A 20,785-nucleotide genomic window follows, 5' to 3' on the forward strand; every position below is an offset into this window, starting at 1 on the left:
ATTTTCGATTGGGGACACTAATTATCTAGCACTGGCTGGCTATATAGACTGTTAGTAGGAATGATATATAGTCTTCATACTGTTCCAAATATATATAGTATATTTTCATGTCAAACCTCCTAGTTTAGTTTTAACACCACAACCAAACAATCTTAAAATAGTAAGTAATATTTATTCTTTTCAAGAACAGTACAATTTACAGCATAATTAATATATGAAAATAAATACAAAGAATAATACAAACATGCACAAAAAATGTAATTTGTAAGGGTTTATTTTCAAACTATGAAAGGGTTCTTATCAAAATGGTATTTTAAGTCTATACTTACTTGGAACCCCTGAAACTAGTCGTAATGGTCTGACAACACGAAAGGCTCTCAACGCTTTAACATCTAGTGTTGAACTTGATGATGTATTTAAGTCTGTCAGAATCGTACTAATAATCCTGTTGAAAAATAAGAACATTAACATTTCAAGCTGGCTTGTATGAAAAATATGAATTTCAAAATTTACATAGCAAAAACAAAATAAACAATCTAATTTTTACTTTTAATATAATATTCTAATTCCAGCAATGGTACATGTTGTTTTAAAAAACAGATTTATTTTAAAAAAATGATGGCGTTACATAAAAAAGTTACATCACTTCGAAAGGCCTTTTTTATAGACATACATTCTATTCTACTGAAAATTAAGGTAAAGATTTACAATACATCGTGATAATCAGGCCAATTTATCACTTTGTCGTCTTGATAACAAAAGAGCTTTGTAACAAGTGTGATTAAGACTGTATTATAGATTTCTATTTATAGAGTGTTTTACTAAAACTACAAATTCTGTAAATGTAAATTGTATGCCAACACTATCAACTTCCTTGGTATTAATTTGTTAGCAAACATACTTCCTAAAACAATACGTAATATTGTCATACATTTTTATCAATAGTTTCCCAATCAGTTTCCAATCCAAATATCAAAAACATTTTGAAATGAAATCTTTCTACAGTGCAATTATCAAATTTAACTTAAAAGTTCTACAAACAGCCATCATTTCTTTTTGAGTAAACATCAGAAAAGACATCAGTGTGTCATTGCCTGCAATAAATCATGGTCCATTAACGTTGAACTGTTTTTAGAAAGATGGAATTAAGCATGCAAGTGTTGGATAAAAAAACTAAAACTGTTAATAATGTATTACTTTTCTTACTAACGTATAAATGAAACCAAACTGTATATAAACATGCACACATTTTATTAAACCATACAACTTCAATATAATCTTAATAAATTGTAAAACCAGTCTGTTATCATTTTAATTTCTAAATATGGCGCAAGGAGTTGAAAAGATTAAAGTATGCTCAGATATTCTCTTTCTTTATGAAATAGATACACTTTCACTAGTACATTTAGTATCAGACACACAATCAGTACTGTAGGTACAACTAAACCAGTTTACTTAAAACATCTTACTACTGGCCTGTCAAACGTCCCATTTAGTTTAGTCTTAATTTCAAACAACTAAACAATCTTAAAATGTAAAAACAATTTACTTTAAACAAAAAAATGTTAAAGGTTTCATTTTATTAGATGGCCTACTAATATATAACAATATCATGACCACTTTCTAAACTTACTTTCTAACCCTCTTCTAATCTTTCCAGTACTAATACTAACTAAAGATTTAAATGATTTGTGTTAGACTATGCCATCATTTCAACTCAACTAAAACGTTCCAGAATCTATTGCGTAGGAAAGTTTTTTTGTAAAGCTCTTTAAACCCATAATCTTCTGTTCTTATCTTTTTTAGCCTCAACCCTTACTTTAACTTTACTTGAACTCATCACTTGTTAGAATCTTGTCCCCCAGTGAAAACTTGTTAGTTTAAGCATGTACTTCCAAATGCCAAGTAAAACGTCGGACATGTTGAAATTGAGTGGTCAGTTAAGCAATTCCAACAGTCTCAATAATCACACCCCTCAATTTACAATCAAATGCTGAACTCTTTTAGTCACAAAATGAAATGTAAACAATAAAAAGGGGATTTATTATGAGTAACCTCACTTTGGCGGGTCGATAGGTTTTGCCAAAAATATGCCGGTATCAAAATTGTTTAATCATCTTGTAAGATTAGGAGAATTAATCAAAGATCTTGATGTTTTCTTGTTCTTTAATTCAATTAATGAATTCATCCATTGATTAAGAAACGAACCGTAAATGAAAGTTAACACGCAGAAGAAATGAAAGTCTCTTTATTTAAAATCAATCTTACAATGAAAATATCACTTGCCGGAGATGACCCTATTGATCTTCCTACTGATAGGTGAGTGTGTCAAAATATTTACATTTTATTACAATTTTATTATTTAGAATTTCTTTCAATTCAAATTTATATAATAAATATTATATTTTTATATCTGAATCACCCAGAATAAAAAGTGTGCACTAGAAGAAAATGACAATGGATGAGGAAGGAGAAGGAGGAGAAGCAAAGGGATGAAGGGAGAAACATGAGGAAAGAATAAGAAGAATGAACATTATTCTTTGCCTAAAAAATTGGATATAAACTACAGTCTATACTACGATATGATAAAAATAATATATCTCTCCTTAATAATTAATGTGTGCTATAAAATGGCCTTGAAAAAGTCAGAATAATTAAAATAATTTTGACAAAAGGTTTAAAATAAATTATTCATAAATAATATTGCAGACCGTATGCCACGTATATGTTTTGTTATTTTTTTTATTTCTTAAATGATGCGCTGGAAAAAAAAATCTATCCAAAATTTATTTATAGAAACAATTTGACAAGACTTGTAGATGATAAAAATGCACCCAGTTAAAGCAATTCAAAATGTACATAACCATTAGTATAGAATTATACTTCCAATTAAAAACATAAAAATAGTTGCTATGAATTAAAATTCGCAATTAAAACCCAAATAACAAAAACTACCCATTTTTAAAATATACAGAAGCTAATAAACAATCTTACAAATTTTAAAATTCTCCATGATTCTTCAAAATTCTGACCTTTGACTTTGTGGATATTTAAAAAATTATTATAAACAGAGCAAGTCAATTTCAAAAGGATTTAACTGACGACATTTCTAAAATGTTGAAATAAGATTTTAAAGACAACGTTATAAAACAGTAATTCTTAATTCCGTTCTCATCGTGCAGTGTATGCTTAGAGGATAAATCATAAAACAAGACTAACAAACATAGCTTATCAGTTTTATTTTAAATTCCTCGTTAAAAATAAAATGCTTCTTGAAATGCATAATGGCAATGCTATATTGTACAACTTTTTCAAGATTTCTTTCCACAAATTATTTAATTGTTTATAGTGGGGGGGTGGAGGGGGGGGGGGAGCATATCAGAAACAAATTTTAAATTCTTCCTGCTTTATTAAAGGTGTGTTCACTAGACTAGAGTTAAGTCTTCCAGATTTAAACGAGTCTGAATTAGAGTTTATACAACCCACACAAGTGCAGGTTAACTCTATTTCACCTCCAATACATCTAGGCCTGGTGAAATGGATGGGAATAAATACAATGGATGTTTTGCCATGGCAACATGGCACCAGGAGGGGTTAGCTGGGATGTGCATTGCATGGTGTTCACTCCTAGTACATATGTTCTACCAGATTACAACAGGGGATATAAGATGTATTATTGGCTAAATGATTAACTGTATTTGAAATACATAAATAGCTTGTTTTTAAATTGTGAAATGTTAATTTTTGTTATGTTCATATCATCTCATTAAAGCATACATAACATTAGCATAATAGCTCATGCAGTATCTGCTAAAAACCCTTAATTTTATGTCCCTTAAAATGTTTGGATTTTCCACATGAAAACATCTCTGTGTCACTTTTAGCTGATTATCTAATATTATCATATTGCGAACATTGCTTTTCCGGAAAAAATTAAGACTGCCTAAAATAATGAGTATTAATGTATTTTTGTCAGCAACAGCAAGTACTTAACATACCAATTAGGGCATGAGAACTAAAGCACATGCTTTACAAGTTACAGTCTGTTACTTTGGTATAATATAAGAATTGAACCAGGAACATACAGTATAAACATCAAACCATAGTATCAATATTTTAGAATATGTAAAAAAAAAAAATCAATGGATAATTAATTTTATATAAGTAAATCTTTCATTTGTTGTCTTATTTTTCATTTTAAATTAATGTTTCATTAAATTTATCGGGACTTGAAAATTATCCTATTAATTAAAAACATTTTGCATAATATAAAACACTAGACAGTAGTAAATAAAATTCAGAGAAAACAAACAAAATGTTTAACCCACACAAGAAGGATGTCATTAAACGTATCTTTCAACTTTGACCTTTCATGCAGAGATTCTCGCTCATTGTCTAATTTGCTTAAGGCCACTGGCCGCCGATCCACCATATTGAAACATCTGATTAATCTCAAGTGCAACCATGGCAACCAAGTTTCCCATCAGCCATTAGTATGATATTCTTCTAAGATGATTGTTATCTCACTGTATGTATCAGTAATACAATCAGTGCTATGGGTTTTTAATTAATTAAACAACATAATGTTGTAGTTTTATATATTTTTTTAATAAATTTCATGCTCCACTTTTTTCATAAGATGTTTTTAGTTTAATTTTTATGCATATTGCCAGAGACTATATCAAAATATTGATTCGAAATGCAATGCAATGTTGGGTGACAATGTTGCTAGAGATAATGATTATGATAATGATGATTATAACGCTAAATCATTTGACGAAGAACATAAATATATATACAACAATACAGCAGTCTTTACAAGATTAAAAAGGACTAATAAAACGGTTAATAACTCATAGATTTTTGTTGTCAATTACAATAAAACAAAACATTAAGTTTTATAATAGTCATTTTTAATGAAAATCAATAAATCTGTCAAAGTACACTTACCCAATAAGAACAATAATAAAATCCAGTAAATTCCAAGCATTTCGTAGGTAAGCTCCATTGTGCATAAGAAAACCACATGCGATTATTTTAAGAACTGCTTCGGCTGTAAAAATCGCAAGAAAAGCATACTCGATCTTTTCCTAAAAACAAAAAGAATTCAGTATTAAATAAAGTATCATTTAGTAAACTATATAATTCATGCAATTTTACAAGCTGTATAAATTCCAAACAAATATAGTTGGAGTGGAGTTGGTCATGTGTTGAAATATATTGAAGCAACATAAAGAAAATGAATAAATAAATGTTCCATTAAAATAAAATGAGATTAAATGATGATATTATAAAGCTATTATCTATGTTGTTTGTAGTTCGCATCCAAATAATAAAGAAACAAATAATTCATAAAAGATGCAATGAGAGAAAAAAAAGAATGAAAGAAAAGAGAAGGAGTGGCAGAATGAAAGAAGCAATAAGGCCGCCAAGAATCGAACAGATCTAAAAATTCTCTCTTCTTTAATTCCTTTGCACCATCTCAATCAGTCACAGTAATTTCCTCGCATAATTTACAATCAACAAAACAAAGAAGCAAAATCTGCTACAGATTTGTTTCTGTGATGAATTTTGTGGCAAACCACTTTAGGCTACTTAATACCATTCTGGCTTAAAGCAATCAAATGAGAAAGCTAAGCAAATATTATTTCTTTCTGTTATTTGGTTTTGAAGAAATTGACTAAATATTCTAATTGACAAAACTCAATTCAGTGCTAAGGAAGTAATTAAAAATATGTATTCATGGGCTACAGATACGGTCGCGTTTCAAACCGAATAGGTCGTGTTTCAAATTAGTCGTGTTTAGAATCGGTCACGTATATGGCATGCCAAATGTGCCTTTTAGCTTACCCATCCTAAAAACCTAACCACACTAAAAACAATCCGAACCATCCTAACAACCTGTATATCTGTATCCAATATTGGTGATAACGTACGTTGGTCAGGGATTATTAATAGCAAAATGTGCTTTTGTGAAATTATTTTGAAATTGCGACATGGACAGAATTGGATTTGAACCAAGCCTCATCAATTACACAAACACCATGCAAGTAATCAATCAACCATTACCACATATTGTATCTTTCCTTCTTCATTATTGCAATGTATATTTATCCAATTCATTTAAAAATCAATATTATTGAGGCACAATTGTTTTGTAATATTGTATCATACAGTATTCATTTACCATATTACTAGGCAAGTCACTACTGTGTCTAAAATATTAACCATGCCTTGTTGAGTGATTTCGAGCTCATGCCTCATGGGCGTCGCTTTCGATGCCCGGCATGTAGAACTAACCGGAAAAGGAATTCGTTTTTGCCAGTGGCTATTCGACTCTTAAATTCTTGAACCTTGACTCTTTTTTTTTTTCTATTTTGTACTGTGTATTGTGATATTTTGTATATTTTGTAAGATCATTTTAATCCAGACCTTTTTATTTGAATTGCCCCGTGTGGGATGATTAAAGAATTTTGAATTGAATTGAATTGAATTGAATAGTAGCAACATAATACTAATATTTCCACTATGATATTGTATATGTTTTTTTATGCACAACTACTTTGTTATTACAATACTACTATTCCATCAGTATACGATTATTTTACATCATGTTTGCACCTACGGACTAGCACCACGATATGGACTAGCACCGCGATATGGACTAGCACCGCGATATGGACTAGTACCCTATGGACCATTGAGGCTAAAAAAGGAAAGGGCCATCAAGGGGTCATATCAGGGATTTTTCCCCAAAGCAAGCCAGTTGCTTTATTAGAGAATTACAGAAAGGAGAATTATTACACTTAGGGCTATATAGTTTTTATATAATTGACAAACCGCGCTGTCTTCTGTGAAATAGAACAAGTGCAAATGTACCCTTACACAGAAAGAGTGTATCACCTGGGGGACAAGTGCAAATGTACCCTTACACAGAAAGAGTGTATCACCTGGGGGACAAGTGTGAATGTACCCTTACACAGAAAGAGTGTATCACCTAAGGGGGAATTTTAACTAACTTGAAACTTATTGGGTGTGGGTTATACCATGGGCTAATGTGCCTCTTGTGACCCACAGTCAGTTATGCTTCGAAGTCCTTACTTGACCAATACATGTCAAATGATGGTCAAGCATTATCAAGCAGTGGTGGCGCCAGGATTTGCCCGACGGGGGGGCCGAATTCCCCGACGGGGGGCGCCGAATTCCCCGACCGGGTAGGGGGGGGCGGGGCCGTACGCGCCGTACGCGCGAAAGAGGGGGTGGGTTTGGGAGGGGGTATCCCCCTCCTGAGCCTCAGAAAATTTTGAAAAAATAGATGCTTACACACTGTTTAATAGGCTAGAGCAACTAGTTTCCATTACATTTAATAACAATGTTACATAATGTAAATTTAAATAAATCCTTCCTAAATACTCTAATACGGATCTTTTTCGACGAACTAATAATAAACTTTGATCGAAAAACACTTCAAACGAAATGAACATTTGGTAATGCGGCACTCCGAAAATGCCTCGATAGTGCATGTGTTTAGTGTACGACTGTGCTTTGGTGGTCTGTTAACCTCAGATATATACCCTATAGCCGGGTGAATAACTCAATGTAATTTAGTATACAATGATTGCCGTAATCGCCGTGTCTATAACACAAATCAATAAAATGCCAAATCACCACACACGTTTTTTCGGCCGTGTACATAGAACAAGACATTTCATGTTTATGTTATGTCTATGAAATAATAATAAAAGAACATCATGTTTCTCGTTTTTTATTGTTTATACTGCATACCATTATATAAAAAATCTTCATACGCGAGAAAAAAGTTCACGATATTACACTCTACTCTGTACGGGGGTGTAAATATACAGGTCCACGCTAACGCTTGCACACGGACCAGGGCGGAAAATGGTGTATTTTTGGAGAGTGATGACGTCAGCATTCACACGAGGAGCAAGCTAAGACAACGTGATGCTGGTAGTGGGAGTGCATGTGTTTTGAAAATAACTCGGTTGTGGGTATTTTCCGAAGATTTTAAATCACGTTTTCTTTTTAAACTCTTGAATTCATAAATAGTAATTAAACTCTTAGCTCTTTCACTTAAGTAGGCCTATTTACACAACTATAGCTCTAGCCTACTCTTCTTAATTAAAAGAGTCAAGTGCGTCGAATCTGCGTTTAGCGACGGTCGCGGGTTTGGTGCATCTTTTTTCCCCTTTAGAATTAAGGTGGGTGGCTAGCCACCCTATTCACCCCCTAGATCGAGATTTATGCGCGAAAAGAAACGTGATCAGACCCTGTTTTATGGTTCGGGCCAACCGCTTCCTCTTTCCAAATCGAACCCCCACCCAAACCCCTTTAATCGACAGCGAACATACACGCGGTACACCAATGGTTATTGGTAAATTGAAACAATTCGTAAACTCAACCGTGAGAACATAACTCGTACCTTTATCCCTGTATGAACGTACGTCGATGCGTAGTTGCAAATGAATCTCCGATTTTCGCCTGGAATCTGGAAAATACACATTTTGGTCCCTGGATGTAATATGATACAGCCCAGATATGTCGACGCGTATACCGCAGTGAGCCGGCCGGGCCATGAAAGATTCGTACAAAGAGACACCGCCAGACAAATGCGTACCACATACTGTTTACTTCGCTGTCAGTGTATCGTATGTACGTCAAAAATAGAATGCCGCAGTTACTTACAATATATAGTAGTACACTTAATAATGGTTTTATTTTTTACCAGAAAAGAAATGATCATATTTTTCTCCCCGACAATAAGGCCAATACTCCCCGACAGGGGGGCCAGCTTTCCCCGACGGGGGGCCCTGGCCCCCCTGGCCCCCCCCGCTGGCGCCACCACTGTTATCAAGTACATTATGAATGTATGTATGTATATTATGTGTGGTTTTTTTATACTAACTAGAACATTTTATGGGCAGTAGCCTCATTACTTTATGAAACCTGTTGCCATCTCTTAGCTGATGAGCTAAATAAATACAATTTACAGCCATGATTCAACTGATCTATAAAGCAAGCTGTTGCATGTTATTAAAAATGATTTTTACGATTTGTTATATTACTCCAATGTTTATTTGTACACTTTGAAATCAATGTCTATTCAGAAAGCATTTCAATATATTTTGACTGAATCAATATTATAAAGAGTGCCACTATGTACTTATTTTGTTATTTAAGGTACAATACAGTATATTTCCTAACAAATTAAATCTATTTTAATAAATACGTAACTAAATAAAAAATAACTCAAAACTAATTACAAAGAAGTTTAAAATCATAAATCATACCTTTAAGAATTTAATCAGTCTCTTAAAGTGGAAATATAAAAAAAAAGCTATTAAAACATACAACACTAAATCTGACTAAAGATATTAATGTTGCAGCAACTAACACATTGCAGCTAACACATTGCAGCTAACACATTGCAGTTAACACATTGCAGCTAACACATTGCAGCTAACACATTGCAGCTAACACATTGCAGCTAACAAATTGTACCTACTGTAACACATTGCAGCTAACACATTGTACCTACTGTAAACACATTGCAGCTAACATAGCTAAGACATTGGTATTTGTTCTTATATACAAAAAAAATCTATAGAACATAACATTTTGAAATAAAGAACAAAGTATGAACTAAATCTACAGTGACTGACAATAAAGTTCAACAACCAGAATTAGTGTTGCATAGATTATACAGCATTATAAACAAGAAATGAAAGATATAAAAACAATTAAAGCTGTAACTAATGTATCTTGATTGCTCCAACTACTAAATTCAAATTATCAGTCACATCTTAATAAAACACTACTCATAAAGTACTGTGACCTATCCACCATCTTAAATTTATTGCATATTATTGAAGTTTTAACCAAAAAAAGTTACAAATTATGTGTCATATTAATTCTTTTATTTACACCATACCACTAGACCACTAGAGGATATGTTCAAATCCAATTGGATGGCATCTTATTTTCACTATCGCCATGGTATCATTTTGATATCATTGCAAAATTATTAAACTTTGTTAACTTTCTTTTTAAACAGCAAGTTTTCTTGAAATTGTAAAATCGACAAATTTATGGATACTAAAACCAGACCTTTGTATGAATGTTTAATGTCGCGCATCATCGGGCACTTAACAGACCAAACTCCGACGACTGCGTTTTTAATATTGAAATTGTCGTCTTTCAAAGAGATTTCGGATTGATTAATCTTCCGATTGCATTTGATTGTTTTCTATTCGAAAGCCGCAAACAGCATATAAAGTTCATTAGAATTAACCGTGCATATGTTGCAGGATATAACAGACATTGTAATCGTATCTCGTATGTTTTTGTGTGGTAGAGCATGTACATGAATTTATATAAGGATTGATTGATACTGACATGTAGTAGCCTAAGGTACTGCAAACAGATAACACTACACTGACAAACAAAAGCTACTGAAAATATTGTAATATAATTTAATGTAAATTCAGTAAGCTGTTGCCGGAACATGGAAAACATTGCTAATGTATTGAGTGATAATCAACAAACATAGCGCTATATAAATGTCCCATTATTATATTATTGTGTTATGTAAAATGCAAATTCCAACGTTAATTTTACTAATCCTCGGTGTAAATCTTTGATAACAAAATGGTGGAATATAATAACAGATCAGGACTTTACCAATTGTGTTACTATATTTACAATGTGTACTTAATTACCAGTAACTTAGCGTTTGAACAATGTGTACTTAATTACCAGTAACTTAGCGTTTGAACAATGTGTACTTAATAAATAGCTCTACGTGGACATAACAAAACTATTATATCAATAACAAAAAATATAGTATTTTGTGTAATAATTTGTGTAACCCTGTCATGTTTTAGATATGTTTTCTTTTCCTTTACTTTTTATTATTTTCCACTGCACCTACAATGTAAAGCAGCTGGGTACAGTGGGTGGGCAAGATTGTTTATCAATGTCTGCATTAAGATGTTTGCATTATATTGCTTTTCCTTGGAACTGCATATGTTTTAATCATTTTGTTAATTAATCCTTTTAAGAACTCCTTTTGTTCTGTTTTAATCCTCTCACATGTTTATCTATTTAAATAGGAGGTCCTAAATTTGGGAATTGACCAATCGGTCAATTTACCCCTCTTGAATTTTGCCTAGTAACAAGAATGGACCAATAGGGATACCTTGTTTGATAACTTTGGATAATATTAGGGTATGTTTTGGGAGATTTCTTTCTCTTTGCCTCTTGCCATCGGACGTGCTGGACACTCCAACTTTAATTACATTTCAATTATATATTTTTTACATTTCAAACAACGTTGAGTTCGAGAACCTATTTGAAAGTACTGAAAGATATATATATATTATTATATACGGTATACTAAAAGAGTACTAAGTTTAAAGTACAATTCACGTTAAAGAAGACTGTGATATTTACACGTTGTACAGTTTGTACACTTAAAGTTTTGAAGTTATTTTATTACATAATGAGGATATTGGCTCTCTATTTTAGGTGAGTGATATGTATACTTTATCATTATTTTGGGCAGACTTGATGCCTGATCTAATACCTTTAAATTAAGTTTTGTATTGCATTGTTTTAGTTGTTTTAGTATTTAGACTGTACAGTGTGATTTAGTTTATCTTTTAATTTTCCATTGTGCTATTACAATGGTAGTATTGTTGCTTGAGTGCAATCAAGCAAGAGGAGATTAATTAGCAAATAGAAGATAAATGACCCTATGAATGAATAGTATATGTTAGAAAGATTTATACTTTTACTGTTGTAGTTTAGTTTTATTATTACCTCTTATTGTTAATGTTATTTTATTAAGCACTGGAAGTTTCCATGATTTGTAGCTACAGTATTGCACGGATGCAATCGAGATAATTAGGTTAATCCATTTTGTAAGAAATGAATGATATTTAATTTGATTGTACTGTACTACTCTATTAGTGTTAAGCATACAGTGTTTAAGTCTGTTTAAGGTATAGCAAACGCTTACCATATTGTACATATTATATGTTGCTCTCTATTTTAGTTGGAAAAACTAGAATCTTACTGAAGATAATAAGAAAATCCAACTGCAGGCGTGGAAACACTGGACATCGGAAAATCATAGACGGTTTAGAAGAGGACAGCGTTGGAAGCGATGGTGCAAATTTTGCTTAAAACCAAGTAAACTTTAAAATATTTAAACGGCGCCTTGGGGGTTTCTAAGTTCAATACCGGTTTTAGTTCAGTGTAAATCTTGATTATTAATTTAAGTTTTGTTTTATTGTTTGTGGTCTTTTATAGCGACCAAACATTCATTTATACTTACTATTATTCAATAAATAGCTTTTCCGAATTTAGATTGTTTTTGATGTACTTTGATTAGTTTGTCTCCAAGATATTTGTTTATTTAAAAGATAAGTATTGATTGAGGGAGACTAAACCTGGGTTACATTTGTATGCAAAATTACAGTATATTCTATTGACATAACAAATAGGCGACATATTACATTAAAAAAAAATGAATTAATCAAATATTTTTTATAAAATAATTAAATTTACATAAAATGTTGGTAAATTCATGAGTTATACTGCTCTTTTCAGACAATGTTTCATTCTAAAGGTATTTCATATTACAAGACTTTGTTGTCGGTAAAGTCACTTTCTACATTAAATGACTCAATTAATGTACAGATTTCACTTTTCTTATCACTCACTAACAACATGTTTTTTCACAAGGTCTGCGAACTCCAAATTGGAAAAGAAGAAAGCCAATTGTATAGAACACTTCATTACTATCCAATAATTAATATTGATTAACAGATATAATAGGTGGTTTGTAATATTCCATAGGCATAATAATAGCCTCAATCTCTTAAGGGCATGTTACTGGAAAGACACTCTCTATTCCTGTCATTATTCTACAACATTAATAAAATTGGTATAAATGGTAAATCATTACGGTTCAGAACGGTTCGGAAGAAGAAAGGCAGGTTTAAACCCGATACAGAAGTAGGTTAGGCATAAGTAATTTTTAACGCTGAAATCCGTTAAACTTTAACCGTTCTGTTAAAGAATGGAAGTGGTTGCTAGGTAATATATTCCGCAATATGTATGTTTATATTCAGACGATATAGACATAATAATCGCTAATTGAATTTATAATAAGAGATTCATTCAAGTTGTGGATTTGGCGATAACAGTACAGTTTATCAATAAACCAATCATTCATAAATTATACCACATTTATAATGTGCTCTGTTCATTTCTTAGGAAGACATTGTACTGAAAGTGAATGGAAAATCAATATTAACATCAAAATAAGACTTCCACTTTCCACAGGTTATACTGTTATGTATTATTATTGTATTAGTCTGAATTTTCCCAATAAGCTCTGTCTACACTATCAAACTTTATGTGACAAAACAATGTGATGTGCCCAAATATGATGATGTCATATTACTACCATATTTAAGAATATCACTGCCATATTTGAACACATCACACTTTTTTTGATAGTGTAGACAGAGCTTTAGCAGGAAAATGAAACCATTCAAATATGGATATCATCAAATTGACTATCCAGTAAATTTCTAAAAACAATACATTTTTTTGAATTAGTATTTTGTAATTTCTGGTTGAGATATTATTCCAATTTATGTACATAGCTTTTACGTAGCATAGTAACACGGTTTCTATGGTTACAATCCACCTGCAACTAAACCAGTGAGAGAACCCAAATGTTTAATTAACAATTTTGTTGAGATTGAGATTTAAGTAAATGCTTAAAAGCAATCGATTCAGCTACTTAATCAAATAATATGTTTTAAATTTCAAAAGTTAACCTGATCTATGTTTATTATTTTATCTTTTTTAATCCAACTTTCTATGAAATACTTGGCATTCAATTTTAGTAATATTTTTTTTTACTTTAGTAAATTATGTATTAATCCTAAATAATACCAACCAATTTGCATTTATCTATCATTTTTTCTTATTATTATTTTAGAATTATTGTTGGGCTGCTGGAAGCGTTGGTTTCATTAGCCTTTCATATTTGTAATGTTTGATTAATTTGATTAAAACCATTGGAGAAAATGAATTCCAATTTGCTACGCAGTATCGATCGAAAACCAAGGTTAAAGTAAATAAAAAGACATCAAATTAGGATTACAGTCATTATCAGAGTTTTCTTATAAAAATACATTTTTAATAATCTAAAATATGCAAGGAACGTTTTTTCATCAGAATAGAAATTTAAATTAGGTCTGATACAGGACTTTTTAAAAAATTCTATAGACTAAAATAATAATAATAATAATAATCTATTTTTATATATCAAATATTGTGTTATTGCTATACCATTTATTTATTTAAATTATTTAAGTATATTCTATTTCTCGGCAGCACAAGTTTTTGCTTTCTGCTCTTAAATTGCTGTATAACTGGTAATCATAAAAAGAAAAAAAAAATAACAATTAATTTGAATGAATGAATTTACACATTTTAGGATAATTTTTGCCTCCAAAGATTTATGATTTAGAAAAAATAAATCGCAATCAAAATTTTAAATTATATCATTCAATTGGAAATATATATCCAGGTCAGCCTAATGCGTGATAAATACTGCAAGTATTATCAAACCAGGTCATATACATATTTACATTAATGTCACGTTTTTATTGTTTTTATAACTAATGCATCCACATCAGTTATAATTAATGCGGATGAAATGACATTATAATGTTATTAATGTATATATGTACACTATGACATACAATAGTAATTATTTAAAATGGTTTCCTGGACTCATTATAATATTTTATTTACAATAGATATCAAATAGCATCCTCCATTAGATAGAGACAATGCTTTAATCAAGTATGTCTAAACATTAGTGGCGCAATATAAAAATGTCATAAGAAAAAGACTTCAGAAACAAATGTCCCAAGATGTAAGCTACCTTTAACATAAAATCAAATATATATACCTAGCCCTTGGGATAAAGAGAAGATATACTACCAGAACTACAATAACGTCAAACTTTTATTCATATTGATCCACTGGGTCATTTTGAGACAAGCTTTGTAAACTCTAATTATGATCCGAACCGATAGATATATGATCAATCTCATCCTAGTCATGCATTACCATCCAAACATTCTAAACCATGAATAATAACAAAGAAAATCCACATCATTTACAAAAATACAAATAGATGAAAAACTAAAAATACAAAAAGTGTTCAAAAATTACAAGATACACAGTAGAATATGTTACAATTTTCATTCTGATATAATGCATATTTAATCTTATAAACATAAGTTACTGAAATAGTAAATTATTTTTATGACCTCCAAGTTAACATTTGCATAACAGCTGTACTGGATATCAGACTATTTTTTTAGCATTTTCATCAGTACTTTTTTTCAAACCATTTCTGAAAGTTGTTTTAAAAGTAGTTTTCAGTTTCAATACAAGTTTATAATCATTCGGAAAACCAGATATTTGGGCTAAAAACAATATGGTATTGAGAGTAACGTTGAATGTTATATTTCTTTATATTTACACAGTATCACATTATGTATAGTTTTAATTAAGTCAACGTCACTTGGTTGATTAAAAATAGTTTTTGGAAGAAATAGCTTGAAGATAAAATTGTATTTTCAAATTGAATGGTTACTTGGCGTTATACAGCAAAAAACAAACCCCAAGAATAATTTTGTCTAAACTTTGCTTACACACACAAACAATTTGGTAAACAACATTTGGAATTCTTTAGCTAATTGTCCGATGTCTGGGCTTTAAAAAAAAAATCCAGTGTCAGTCTGACAGTTAATTTATTTTGCTCAGTTGAATTGAAAGACTACACGAAATAGATGCTTGTAAATTATATGGTAATGAATTGAAATTCATTATAGGAAAATCACTCAAAATTATATCTTTAAATGGGTATACAATAATTTCACATCCACGCCAACTAGCACACAATATAATATCTAGCCTGAAGGCGATGATCAACTGTAAACTGAGACTAGTTTGAATAAAGTGCCACTATACTTAGTTAATGTAATTACTTGAAAGAGCAAACATGGCGATCATCAACAACCAGATATTATCATGGCGATCATCAACAACCAGCTATTAACATGGCGATCATCAACAACCAGCTATTAACATGGCGATCATCAACAACCAGCTATTATCATGGCGATCATCAACAACCAGATATTATCATGGCGATCATCAACAACCAGCTATTATCATGGCGATCATCAACAACCAGCTATTATCATGGCAACTGATGCTGTTTCTTCACTGTACAAATGGCAACCACAAAATAATTTGTAATACGTAGCCATGACATCAGCAAGGGTTCGAGGCTCATTCGCTCCTTGGTTCTGGTGGTAGCACAAGTCTTCTCGGATAAGAACTATAAACCGTAGGTCCAGTTTACACATCTGGCTCATGTGCACTTTAAAGAACCTAGTACATCTTTTGAGACAAGTAGGGGGTTACCCCGGTGTACACACACAGCCACTGTCACAAACTCATCATATATATATATATATATATATACACTGGGTCCTCTGGGAGAACAGTCCTAGACTGAAAAGGCTACTGTACCCAGTATAAAGAATAAATACATTTTTAAAATGGATTACTTCAAAGGGAACCACCAAAATGCTTAACTTCCAACCCTAGCATCCCAAGTTCAATTCTTATTAGATGTAAGTACAGTACTATTGTTATTGGCACTGACAAAAAACAATAGTTAATTTGTGCCAAACATCTACTGTACATGACACAATAATAATAATTAAAATTTCATCAGATTAAGGCTATCGTAAATTAATTATGAATCACACATGAATTTGTGCATTATCCTTAAAATCATGTGGGACTTTTAAGGCCTACATTTGTGTAAGACCTCATTACAAGCATTTGCTTTCAGACTCAAATGCATTAAAACTACTGAAGGTTAATTTGATGTGTTCAATTCACATAATGAGAACATTCACATTGTATGGTCTAATTCAGACAAAAAAAACATATGTGATATCAACAGCTCAACTGTTAAAGTTATTGGCATCATGTGTTACATAAAACAATAACATGAACTGTTAATTTATTATTAATGTACAATGGTCCTTCAGTTGGATAATTAGATGAGTAACATATACTTGTAATGGTCAAATACTTATTTCTTTCTCATTCTTATTGTCTCATCTCGTCATAAAACATTCACCAGTTGTTTGTTCACAAGAAAAAACATGTGATTTCAAAGAGTCCCTGTGTGACAATCGAAAGTGCTAATATGATGTGCATCACATTTTTATGGATAATTGACAAATTCTAAAAGTGCATACAATAGCTAACCAAATCATTATTGCTAAGCTTAGTCTATTCAATGCTCAATTTAATATAGCGTACAACAACTGTATTCAAACCAAAATGGCCATGAAGATTTTACCAGCAATATACCATGTTATTTTCTTATAAAGAAATTAATTTCAATTCAGAAGTGAAGAGGTAGGAGATACCGTTACGATTTAATGGTTGTACATAAACACTACAGACTATTGGTCCATTATTTACTTCCTTTTTAAAATTTGAACAATAATGGAATAAATAAGAAATAACATGGTCAATAAATCTGGGGGGAAAAGGAAGAAGGCATCACAGAAAGATACAGGATCTTGAGTCTGTCTGCCTGAGACACAAAAGACAGTGACAAAGACAAGCGGGACAGGACAAATTAACAGAAAACAACCAGGACATTAAACACTACGGATTCCAACCAAGGAGCCAACAAAATGGAAGGGGATGGGAAATGCCAATCTCACGGGGTTCAGAATCAGGTTGGGTTAGATTTAAGATGAATCATAGTCTACTCCGCTTCAATCTACAAAACTATCTTTCTATTTTAACATAATTAACTTGTTGTTTTCATTTCTTAAATCCTTTATACTAGTTCATATTATAATTCAATAAAACTAATTATTTGGAAGCAAGTTAATAAATGTACTGTTCATGTTGCATACACTAGAGAACTTAAACTGACGAACATTCATTGAATACATACAATCAATAATGTTCAGACACTCCTGAGACGTTCCACTCAGATTAGATAGATTGGTAGAATCAATAACAGCAATTCTTTCATTTTCTTCTACAAAATAACCCACATTTTGACTATGTATTTCTAAAGCTCTGTCTACACCATGTGACAAAAAAATGTGATGTGCCCATACTGGACATGATGATGTCATATCACTACCATATTTGGGCACATCCCACTTTTTTTGTCAATCTAGTTTGATAGTGTAGACAGAGCTTAACTAAAATGGAAACTGTATAACACTGTACACAAGGGTAGATCCTACATAGTACACAAGGGTGGATCCTACATAGTACACAAGGGTCATGCATCCTGGGACATGCACTAGGGGCATATGTTGAACCCACAAATGTAAAAACGTCCACAAATGTGAAAACAACCACAAATGTGAAAACGCATCACCCACAAATGTGAAAACAGCCACAAATGTGAAAACACATCACCCACAAATGTGAAAACAGCCACAAATGTGAAAACGCATCAACCACAAATGTGAAAACGATCATCGCCCACAAATGTGAAAACGCATCACCCACAAATGTGAAAACGCATCACCCACAAATGTGAAAACGCATCACCCACAAATGTGAAAACGCATCACCCACAAATGTGAAAACAGCCACAAATGTGAAAACACATCACCCACAAATGTGAAAACGCATCACCCACAAATGTGAAAACAGCCACAAATGTGAAAACGATCATCGCCCACAAATGTGATAACGCCCACAAATGTAAAAAAAGAGAGACTTTTTCGCCCACAAATGTAAAAAAAATCAGATCAAATTTAATGCTAGACTCAAACAATTTTGATCGAGTTAATACATTATATCATGATTGTATTGAGTTGTTTCAATAATTGTTTGTTCACGATACGTCTGTTAGGGTCGTCGTTAACGCGTTGGATTATTACCATTTGCTGCTTGTGTGCGCGATATTTGCATGTTAACTCGTTTGTTTAATGTACGTAATAGTTCAAGACGATGTTTGTTATTTTCTGCGCTCGTGCACCATACTTCAAGGTCAAGGCCATGTTATATCATTGTTGCTTCTACTGTGTGGTTGTTGGCTTACTATTATGTACGTATTGTTATAAGTCGATGTTCGATGTTTTTTGCGCGTGTACACGATACTAAAAGGTCAAGGTTAAATTGCTACTTGTATGTAGTGTGTGGTTATTAACTCGTTGGCTTATTGTTATGTTCGTATAGTTCCAAGTCGATGTTCGATTCGATGTTTTTTGTGCGTGCAATAGTATATATGACCTTGACCTTGTGGTATCGTGTACGCGCACAAAAACATTGAATCGAGCATCGACTTTTTATAACAATACGTACATAATAGTAAGCCAACAGCCACGCACTAGAAGCAACAATGATATAACATGGCCTTGACCTTGAAGTATGGTGCACGCGCGCAGCAAATAACAAATATCGTCTTGAACTATTACGTTCATTAAACAAACGAGTTAACGTGCAAATATCGCGCGCACGAGCAGCAAATGATAATAATCCAACGTGTTAACGACGACCCTAACAGACGTATCGTGAACAAACAATTATTGAAACTCAATACAATCATGATATAATGTATTAACTCGATCAAAATTGTCTGAATCTAGCATTAAATTTGATCTGATTTTTTTTACATTTGTGGGCGAAAAAGTCTCTCTTTTTTTTACATTTGTGGGCGTTATCACATTTGTGGGCGATGATCGTTTTCACATTTGTGGGCGGTGTTTTCACATTTGTGGGTGATGCGTTTTCACATTTGTGGTTGTTTTCACATTTGTGGGTGATGCGTTTTCACATTTGTGGTTGTTTTCACATTTGTGGGCGTTTTCACATTTGTGGGTTCAACAGCATACATTCCTCATTTTGACAGCTAAAATAAAATTATGAACTATACTGGGATAAATGTGCCAAGTCGTTAAAAACAACAAATTTCTGTCAATCTACTTGACAAAAACTAGACAATATTATTGGTGCATTTATGGACGATAATAAGACTTGACGTCGTCTTAAACACACAAGACTGGTTGACAGTCATAGACGGTTCCTTCGGGACTTTCACACTATCAACAATAAAATAGTCAATACACAATCTCAATAATTTAACACTGTCTATTATTCTACGTGAACAAATGAAATGAAATGCATTGACGTGGAACACCAACTTCGTTCTCTTATAATTAATGTTTTTCGTCTTTTGTGAGGGCAGGCTATTTTTATGAGTTTGTTCAGATACATTGAATTATTTACATAGAATATACAGTTCGCAGAAACTGATATTAAAATGATATAAAATGTTTTTAGTGCAGCATTTTAAAGGTAAAATAACAATTAATTTATTATACAGTATTTTTATTATGCTATATTACATAGCCTATCTGAACATGATTGGTTGAAACTGCATCACATGATTACCACTCCGAAAATCGTAATTTGTATATGTCCTCGAGTATGATGATATTGACTTGTGTAATTTTAGCATGATTATCATGTCCCTGTCATTAAATATATAAAATCCAGCAAATTCTCGAGGAGTTTGATATTGACTGTTTAATTTTCGAGTGACAAATATATATTCCCTCGAGCAAAATATCATTCCCTCGGGATGTCAAATCTTATGTTA

At 32.0% G+C, this 20,785-nt stretch overlaps 1 protein-coding gene across 6 annotated transcripts in view; it reads right to left on the reverse strand.

Moving 5' to 3' along the window:
• LOC144855681 (voltage-dependent L-type calcium channel subunit alpha-1D-like) overlaps nucleotides 1–20,785 on the reverse strand; it is an 85,629-nt gene that overhangs the window by 49,833 nt on the left and 15,011 nt on the right. For all 6 annotated transcript variants that reach the window (XM_078713597.1, XM_078713598.1, XM_078713594.1 and 3 more), the window contains 2 exons: nucleotides 4,951–5,090; nucleotides 330–445 (listed from right to left, as the gene is read on the reverse strand). In XM_078713597.1, the coding sequence (XP_078569723.1) occupies nucleotides 330–445; nucleotides 4,951–5,090 (256 nt within the window). The remainder of the gene's footprint in view (nucleotides 1–329; nucleotides 446–4,950; nucleotides 5,091–20,785) is intronic.

Source organism: Antedon bifida, chromosome 11 (assembly GCF_963402885.1).
Source record: "Antedon bifida chromosome 11, ecAntBifi1.1, whole genome shotgun sequence".
In the NCBI taxonomy this organism is placed as follows: Eukaryota; Metazoa; Echinodermata; class Crinoidea; order Comatulida; family Antedonidae; genus Antedon; species Antedon bifida.